Source organism: Zalophus californianus, chromosome 17 (genome assembly GCF_009762305.2).
Source record: "Zalophus californianus isolate mZalCal1 chromosome 17, mZalCal1.pri.v2, whole genome shotgun sequence".
Taxonomy (NCBI): domain Eukaryota; kingdom Metazoa; phylum Chordata; class Mammalia; order Carnivora; family Otariidae; genus Zalophus; species Zalophus californianus.
In genome coordinates, this window is record NC_045611.1 from 47,663,263 (window position 1) to 47,672,838 (window position 9,576).

General features: G+C 43.5%; 1 protein-coding gene across 1 annotated transcript; it reads right to left on the reverse strand.

The window, feature by feature from the left end:
* Positions 1-905: 905 nt before the first annotated feature.
* Positions 906-9,370, reverse strand: LOC113936131 (cytochrome P450 2G1). Its single transcript, XM_027619102.1, has 9 exons — positions 9,191-9,370; positions 8,448-8,610; positions 6,964-7,113; positions 6,622-6,782; positions 6,195-6,371; positions 5,096-5,237; positions 3,425-3,612; positions 3,167-3,308; positions 906-1,087 (listed from the first exon to the last, which is right to left on the reverse strand). The coding sequence occupies exons 1-9, from the start codon at positions 9,368-9,370 to the stop codon at positions 906-908; spliced, it is 1,485 nt and encodes a 494-aa protein (XP_027474903.1).
* Positions 9,371-9,576: the final 206 nt, after the last annotated feature.

A 9,576-nucleotide genomic window follows, 5' to 3' on the forward strand; every position in this document is an offset into this window, starting at 1 on the left:
GAGTTTTGGTCTGCTTTGTTCACTGATGGATCCCAAGTACTTGAAGAGGGTACTGGTACATGTTGGGTATTCAGTAAACATTGGTTGAATATAACGAAGTATGAAGGAAAGCTTTCATCCACTGAGCAAGTTGATGGAGTTCGGAAATAGAATAATAGAAGTCAGGGTGGCTGAACTATTCTTCAAAATGGAATGGGGAGAATTTGGAACTGGGAGTTGTGAAAGAAGTGCCCTCTAGATCAGGAAGGTAGGTTTAGAGGGAGAGACGATTGACGGGGGTTGGAGGAAGGAGCCAGCAAGATGGTTGAGAACGGAGGTGGACCATCAAGTGGAAAATCTCCGGTGGTGGATTTCTAGGAAGGATAATTAATAACAGGGATGTCTAAAAGGTCATTTTAAGTAGTTTTCTATGCCCTACAGTGATGGTGCACACAACACATAAGAAGCCTGCTACACGCAACAGCCTTGATACCCTGGCGTCTTTTATTTTATTTTGTGTGGAAGATGATAATCAGGGAGAAGAATGGTGAACTACATTTGGGTCACTATCACATAAAGACATATAATCTACAACAAGAATTTGGTGGAGACGGGAAGCACCCGTAGAAGGGAACATGAGAACACAAATCTTCCAGATTGTTGCTGAAATCTTGGACAGCGCATTTTTTTGCTTTTCATCCAATTGCTTTTCCTTTTGATGCAGCCGATACACTCTCTATATTTGCAGGTAACCTCCCTGACCTGCAGTCCCATGACAGTAGGAATAGTGTCTTCTCTTAGAGCTGTTGTGAGAATTTAAGCTGTTGTGAGCTCCTCTCCACCTTAGAGGAGATGAGGTGGTGCACCTGTATCCGTGGACAGAACTCTGTTCTCGACGGTTCCTTCCGCACCCAGTAGGGGGGCACTCAGCGGGCCTTGAGGCAGAGCTCGTAGGTTGGAGGGATGTTGCCAAAGCCTGAGACCCTGGGTGTGATATCGATGTCAGCGGGCGGCACCAGCGGGTGTAGAGAGAAGTTCTGAAGGATGGATGTAAAGTAGAGAAAGAGTTCCATGCGGGCCATGGCCTCGCCCAGGCAGATGCGCTTTCCTGTGGGCACAGGGGAGAGTGGGAGGGCGGCTCATATCTGTACTGGGATCATGAGGGCGTGGGGTGCGTTCTGGTCCCATCACCCCTGAGTGCCCCCCTCAGCATCCCTGGGGTCATGATAATACCTGTTTTGTGGGTTACTATAAAGATTCAGTGGGCTCCGCTAGGATCTTCCACTTAAAGGGTCTCAACACATGGCCCCTACTTCTCTGATGGCTTGATTCCATCAGATCCCAAGATGTAATGGTTCTAAAAAATCCTCGAATTTGAAGTTTCTGTTCATTTAAATTTCTCAAAGGTTTATGAAATGCCTGCTAGGAGCCAGATGCTGGTGAGGGGAAAAAAAATAGAAAAGAAAGCTCACCCTTAAATAATGTTTACTATTTGTTGGTCACCCTTCCAATGGTTTGGAGAGATGGGTCTCCATTTTACAGGCAGGGAATGGAAGTAACTCACCTATGACTCCACCTTTTGTAAGTGGTGGGGTGGGGCCCTGTTTCCTAACCACTGCACTGATTCAGTGTGGCTTATACTTAAAATACTATTCTAAGGTATTATGTCATGGGTCACAAGCTCCTTTCATTAGGCAAATCCACCTGCTGCCTATTTTTGTACTGCCTGCAAACTGTTAAAAAAGAAAACCAGAGGGGCGCCTGGGTGGCTCAGTCCTTAAGTGTCTGCCTTCGGCTCAGGTCATGATCCCAGGGTCCTGGGATTGAGCCCCACATCAAGTGGTGCATTGGGCTTCCTGCTCCACGGGAAGCCTGCTTCTCCCTCTCCCATTCCCCCTGCTTGTGTTCCCTCTCTCGCTGTGTCTCTTTCTGTCAAATAAATAAAATCTTAAAAAAAAAGAAAAGAAAAGAAAACCAGAGGCCCCAAATGGAGTCACTTATGTTAGGCCAAGTCATCAAACCAGGCTCAATATCTAACCGCCCCCAGAAATGTAGTCTTAACCAGTTAGTTGGAAATATTTTGATCAGCACTAATGAGGTGATCTGTCACATGGGCCCTCTCCACCCCCTAAAGGAAGATGAGGTAATCCGCCTAATAAGAACTTGCCATTTGCAATGACGTGGATGGAACTAGACGGCATCACGCGAAGCAAAATAAGTCAATCAGAGAAAGACAAATATCACATGATTTCATTCATATGTGGAATTTAAGAAACAGAGGATCATAGGGGAAGGGAGGAAAAAATAAAACAAGACAAAATCAGAGAGGGAAACAAACCTTAAGAGACTCTTAACTCTGGGTTAAGGGCATTTAGGAGGGCATGTGATGTAATTAGCCCTGGGCATTATATGCAACTGATGAATCACTGAACATTACCTCTGAAATTAACAGTATACTATATGTTAATTAATTAAATTTAAGTTTAAAAAACCCTGCCCTTCCCCTAGGGGAAGATGACCTTGCCTATAACAATCCTTTCTTTTCTTTTGCTAATAACTTCTTGCCCACTCTCCTCCCTATACAGACCTTCTATTTCTGCAACTCCTGAGGCTCCCCTCTACTTATAGATGGAATGCTGCTTGATTCATGGATCATTTAATAAAGCCAATTATATATTCAAATTTACTCAACTGAATTTTTGTTCTTTAACAAAACTAAGGATGCTTTTCACATCTTTAAATAGGTGAAAATGATCAAAAGAAAAATAATATTTTGTGACATGTGTGAATTCGATGAAATTAAAATTTCTATGTCCATCAATAAAGGCTTTTGGCATCACAGACATTCTCATGCATTTTCATACTGTCCATGGTCACTTCTGCGGCATAAGGGGGCAGTTGAATAGTTCAGACTGCATAGTTCAGACTGAGATACTGTGGCTGATGAAAACTAAAATATTTTCTATTCGGTCCTTAACAGAAAAAGTTTGCTGATACCTGTTTAGTGCTATATCTTTTCTAATTATCAGAGTCAATTGTTCTAATATCTCATGATTCTGGGATTCTGGGAAATAGCATTCAACTTCCCATTCAGACCTGAATGTCAAATACAGACCAGTGATGGGGGGGTCACATCTAGCATGTTCCTGGGGTGGGGGTGGGGGGGACTCAGACCATAGAAACCTACCAGAGGAAAAAGGTACAAAGGCTTCATTCTTCTTGAATCGGCCCTGCTCATCCAGGAAGTGTTGGGGATAGAAGGCATCTGGGTAGCGGAAGTATTTGGGGTCTTTGAGGACAGAGCCAAGCAGGGGGAACACATCAGTGCCCTGGGTGAAAATGGCGACAGTTAGGAGAAATCTGTGTTGGAGGATGGGGGCAAGGAACCAGGAGGAGAGAGGAGTGAGGTGGAGGGAGAAGTGATAACAATGAGACCCAGCTCTACCTTGGGCAGAAGGTAGCCTCGGAAACGAGTGTCCCGGATGACATTATGGGGGACACCCATGGGTACAATATCTGTCAGTCTCTGTATCTCATGGATCACAGCATCCGTGTAGGGCATCTTGACTCTGTCGTCCACACTCGGGATCCGGTGTGGTCCAATCACCTGGTCAATCTCTTCATGGATCTTGGCTAGAAGGGGCCAGAAAACATAGCGAACAAGGACACAGGAGGTGTTTCTGGAGGCCAAGGCTCAGCTATGGGTTTGTGCCGTTAGTACCTGTGGATCCTGAGGGAGCACACCATGTGTGTTTGCACTGCTTCTTTATTCTTAACACCTGACACATTGGTGGGGTGCTCCCATCAGACCACGGGGAGGCACGCAGCCTGGAGCCTTGAGTGCCCTCTGGGATGTTTGGTCTTTATCTTGAAAGCACTAACAAGCAGGGCAGTGTCCTCGTTCCAGACGGGGTGTGATACACAGATTTTTGACAGGATGGGAGAAAGGTACAATACATAACCAGGACAGGATTGAAGCAAGTGATAGCAATTATGTAACAGAAATTAAGAACACTGTTCATACAGTTACCCCTCCCTGCACTTCCTGAGGCAAATAACTTTACCTTCTGAGCCTCTGTTTCTTCATCTTCCAAATGGATGTGATGGTCCAACAAGCTCATTAGAGTGGTAAAATTTACATAAAATCCAGCTTGCAAGTAACTACGACAGTGCCTAGGCACATAGCAGGTGTCCATTAAATATCTGATTATTTAGATATTTAGTTATTATTATTATTTGGTAAAACACAACTTGGACAATGGAGGAGTGGCTAGAAAAGTCTGAGTGGAAATAAGTTAGTTTCTCCCATTGTCTATACCAGGAAAAATTTGTTGGCTTTTTTGAACTGCATTAGAAGGGAGAGATGCCAAAATTGGGGGTTTTCCTTAAGGAAGGAAGGAGTTCCTCATCACTAGAGTTACCCAACCAGACCAGATTGCAATTTATTGGAGATGGATTCTACTGGATTCTAGCACTATAGTTGGCTAAATAATGTCCACCAAAGATACCTACCTCCTAATCCCTGGAACCTGTGCATTTACCATAGAGGACAAAAGGGGCTTTGAAGACATCATCAAGTTAAGGCTCTTGAGATGGGGAGATTATCCTGGATTATCCAGGTTGGCCCTAAATATAATCACAAGTGTCTGTATAAGTGGGATGCAGAAGGGTCAGAGTCAGAGGAGATGTAACAACTGAGGCAGAGAGACTTGAAGATGCTATGCTGCTGGCTTTGAAGATGGAGCAAGGGTCATAAGCCCAGGAATGCAAAGAATACAGCTCTTGAAGCTGAAAAGGCAAGGAAACTGATTCTACCTTGGTTCCACCCAGTGAAATCCTGTGTGGACTTCTGAAATCCAGAACTGTAGGATAATAGATTTATGCTAATTTAAGCTACTAAATTTCTGGTAATTTTACAGCAGCCTAGGAAACTAACACAGGCACCAAGTAGAAGATTAATTAAATGGACTTCTGAGTCAGAGATTATGAGATTCTGTAGACTGAGATTCCAAAGTGTGAAGAGTATAAGGCCATGGGGTTCTACGGTTTCAAGATTATGTCTTCTTCTCTGTTGGGAATGGGAGTCACCTGGTAAGCAGCTCAGGTGGACACTCACCTTCCACCTCAGGATACTTCATCATTAGCAGCAATCCATAACGTAGTGTAGAGCTCACAGTCTCTGTGCCAGCAAAAAATAGGTTGAGTGTGGTCAGGACCAAGTTCTTGAGATTGAATTCTGTGTGGGGATTATTTGTATCCTGAAAACAAGAGGGATAGGACATAGAATCACCTTCTTCTGTCTTTATCTTCTTATTGTCACCCTATGTGAAAACACAATAGATGGCTAAACCAAGTGACTATCTGGGAGAGGAAACAGCCAGAACAAAGGTCCTGGGGCAGGAATGTGCCCGGTGTGTAGAGGAACAACAAGGAGGAGGCCAGTGTGATTGGAGTGGACAGTGGGGAGACTGGGAGGAGAAAAAAGTAGAGATTTGAAAGTTCTAGGACATTAAGCTATGCAATTGTAAAATTCCAAGTGCTGAGTTTGTATAACAAAAAACTCATAAATTTCTAAAATTCTAAGACTCTATGATATAGAAGTATTAAGCTTCTAAATTTCTACATCTTTAAGACTTTTAAGTTTAAAGCTTAAACTCTTAAGCTTCTCAAATTCTTAAAGTCTAAGCTTCTCAAATTCTAAGACTGTAAAGACTCATTCTGGTTTTCTGTATTTGTAAGTCTCTGGCAGTTGTAATCACAAATGATTTAAAAGGTATAAGTTTTAAGCATCTTTGCTCCTAAAATTTCTAGATTCAAAGTTTATTTTAAAAGCATAAGAGTGGGCACCTGGGTGGCTCAGTCGTTAAGTGTCTGCCTTCGGCTTTGGTCGTGATCTCAGGGTCCTGGGATCGAGCCCCACATTGGGCTCCCTGCTCAGTGGGAAGCCTGTTTGTCCCTCTCCCATGCCCCCTGCTTGTGTTCCCTCTCTCGCTGTGTCTCTCTCTGCCAAATAAATAAGTAAAATCTTTTAAAAAATAAATAAAGCATAAGAGTTTATGTATACCTTTACAGTTTCTATATCTCATCTATAAATAAAAGTCAACCATGTGAAACAGTGCTTGCTCTTTTGTCACCAACATGTTTGCAGATTAAAGTTGCAGGTGCTAGGGAATAGGATGATGAGAGAAAAGGATTGGGGAAAGGGGAAGAGATACCTGGTACATCTTGATGAGGAAGCAGTCAATGAAGTCCCGAGGGTTTTGTGGGTCAAGAGATGCTTCGTTGATCTTCACCCTAGAGGCAATGAAGTCCTTGAGTTCTTCTACCAAGTAGTAGATGCGATTGTGTCTTCCTGGCAAATATTGCATGATCCCAGAATACATGTCATATAGCTGTGGGGAATAGACAAAGGGGGTTTGTCAGCAATGGGCACCTGGGGCCAACATAGGCTGAGTCTGGAGTCAGCTAGCTGGGCTCAACATCCAGCACTGGGTCTGAGGATTGGATGAGTCCATTTGTTTCTTGGAGACTCCAGGTGTATTGTTACTTGCCTCCCATGGTTGTGGGGAGCATTAAGTGAGGTATAGACAGGTACTTAGTTAACTGAGATTGGGGGTGGGCAGGGAGGTGGTTGGTGGGCACCTGTGCCCAAGGTGTGCTCATCTCAATGAAACTCTCATTGATCATCTGCAGCAGCTTCAGGAACTGCTTGTCCTCATAATCAAAGCGGCTTCCAAAGACGACAGAACTGATGACGTTGGAGACAGTGCGGCTCAGGAAGAAGGTGGGTTCGATGGGAGAACCTGGATGGTGGAAATTGTCTAGGTTGGAGACAATGATTAGGAGCATAGGATTGGGAATCATTCAGTCATGGATACAAGTCCTGTCTTTTTTCCTCTAAATCCCATTGGTTCCAGACCTTATTTGGGGGCAGGGATTGGATTCAGTCACCCTTTAGCCCTGCCCCGTGTGGCCTCCCCATACCCTTGGTTTTCCGTAATTCCTCTAGTAAGAAGCCAGCCTCCTCCTGGATCCGCTCTTCAATGCTCCGCTTTCCCATTCCGAAGTCCCGAAGAATGGTCAGGGAGAAGCGTCGGAGGATCCTCCATCGTTCTCCATTAGCCAGAGCTACACCTGCCAGAATCTCCGTGTCAGCCTCCTGCCTCCCCTCCCCTCTGTGCTACACAAGGATGGAGACAAATTATGAAAACTCTAGACCGTGGTCTCAGGGAAGCCCCTCCCAACCTCCCAGGCTTGATGGAGAGACTATGGTTCCCTCTCTACAGGACCCTCAAAAACAGTCTAGGATTGAGATGAAGGGAAAGGAAATCAGGCTAGGGATGATTCAGGGAGATCAAGAAGAGTTTCTGACAGGATAAAGACCTATAACTGGATAAATAGGAAGGTTGGATGCATAGGAAGGTAGAGGGAGGTGTAGGTAGAATGCCATTTACAGTACCTTGGAAAGAAGAACTACTTTTATCTTCTATATACCACTTGGATTCTCTAGATATATGCGTACATGTACATAAAAGCTCACACCTGTACATCAGTATACCTACCTTGTAGTAAGAAACATTTAGAAATTACCAGATGTGCATGGATTGATAATTAATGTTTGGAAATTTAATGAAATTATTTCAGTGGATTAATGAATGGAAGGAAGAGTTTTTTGACTGGAATAACTCATAGATGGATGGATAAAAGACTCAATGGATGAGTAAAGGGTTAATGAATAGATAGTTTGAGATGAGTGGATAAATGGTTGGAAAGATTTATGGATTGGAAGATTAATTGATGGCTGAATAATAGAGGGGTTAACAATGGATGGATGGAATGATGGATAGATGGGTAAATGGAGAGTTAATTCATAGATGTACAGATAAATTAGAAAGATATTTGTATAGAAAGGCTAATTAATAAATGGATGTTTTCGGTGGATATATGGATCAATGGAAAAGTGGATAAATGGAATGGAATAGACAGGGATAGATGGATGGATGGAAGTATGGAAAAAATAGCATGAGGCTTCTTGGAACTGAAGGGTGTGAGCAGTTAGAGATGGATGTATAGGACACACTAGAAAGATATCTACCCAAATGGAGGTGGCAGAGACCTATGGGTTGGGTGTGTGTGTATGCATAGAGAGATAAGAAGTAAGGTTGGCTGAAAGGGCTTCAGTGGGTACACAGTGTCACTAATCCATTAAAAACAGAAGTAATGCAGCAGATACTCAAGAGTCAGATGGTTTGGGTTCAAAACAAAATGGTTTCACTTACTGTGTGATTATTACCCAAACTTTCTCAACCTCAACTTCTTCATTTGCAAAATTAGTAGGACATTAATAGTTCTCTCAATGGAGTCAATGCAATGATTCATGCAGAGTACTTATCAAAGAACCTGGGACATAGGAAGTATATTATAATCATGTTGTTGTTGTTGTTGTTGTTGTTGTTGTTGTTACTTACCATGACCTTGGAAGTTTCGCTCTATTGAAGCCAGTTCTCCACGGCCACTGAACTCATCTGCTCGGTCTACCAGGGCCTCCTTCACTGCCTCATGTCCACATAAAACAACTACTGGCCGGGGACCCATGTACACAGTGAAGACTGGGCCATACTTCTCCTTGAGCTGGGAGTGAAGGAAGACATAAGAGGAAGGAACTGATTGGAGCACCAAGTACAGATCAATTGAGGACTTTAGGGTGGGAATTTTAAGAGAGTACAAATGTAGGAATAACAGATAAAGGTGAGTCTTGGTCTTGGAAGGACTATTGAGAAAAAGGCACAAATGCCTTGGCTCCTGTGATCCTGGGCAAGACCCCCCAACGTCTCCACAAGCCTTAGTTTCCTCATCTGTAAAATGGTGGACTTCGATGAGTTGGACTCCAAGATCTATGCTTCTCTTTTTGCAATGCTCAATTTCTAAAACCCTAAGATTTCATGATACTGAGTGTCAAAGTTCTAAGCCCATGAGTTCTTGTGTTTAAGGGTGTAAGGTACTGTGACCCCAAAGTCTGAGATTGTGAAAGTCTTAATTTCCAGTGTGCCAGGAGTCTCTGTTTCCAAGCATTTAAGATTCTGGAATTTCAGTATTCTATGGCTTATGAAGTCTATGTTTCCAAGAGTCTGTGTTTTAGATGTTACAAGGTTATACATATGTCTATGGAATTAGTTGCTTCCAGCTCTGTGAGAGGAGTAGTCAGACTTACCTTCATGAAAGACTGAAAAGTGGCATCAGTACGGACCTGCAACACGTTCCCCAGGAAGGGTATTGGTGTGGGCCCAGGGGGCAGCTTCCCCGCCTTGTTGTTCCGTTTCCAGGCAATGAGGATGAGTAGACAAGACAAGGAGAGTGCCAGAAAGATGGTGAAGGCCCCTCCTAGCTCCATGATGTCAGGTTGAAGGGTTGTGTCCAGGCAACCAGATCCTGCTTAAATATGTTCTGAGAAATCAGCTGTGCAGAAATCTGAACACCCTGAGATTCAAATTTTCCGGGTACGGATGCCATTAGAGAGGATATTTCTTTATTTGGGGGGGGTGGTTATATAACTTGTAATCTCCCACCTGAATAAAGATGGATTGAATTCACCCAGGG

What these genes read in the sequence shown, in the direction of transcription:
- LOC113936131 (XM_027619102.1), bottom strand. Translation starts at nt 9,370, where the DNA reads ATGGAGCTAGGAGGGGCCTTCACCATCTTTCTGGCACTCTCCTTGTCT. An exon ending in GCGAAACTTCCAAGGTCATG is followed by an intron (nt 7,114 to 8,447) that starts GTAAGTAACAAC and finishes AGATTCTGGCAG; the next exon opens with GTGTAGCTCTGGCTAATGGA. An exon ending in GAGGCTACCTTCTGCCCAAG is followed by an intron (nt 3,309 to 3,424) that starts GTAGAGCTGGGT and finishes ATTTTCACCCAG; the next exon opens with GGCACTGATGTGTTCCCCCT.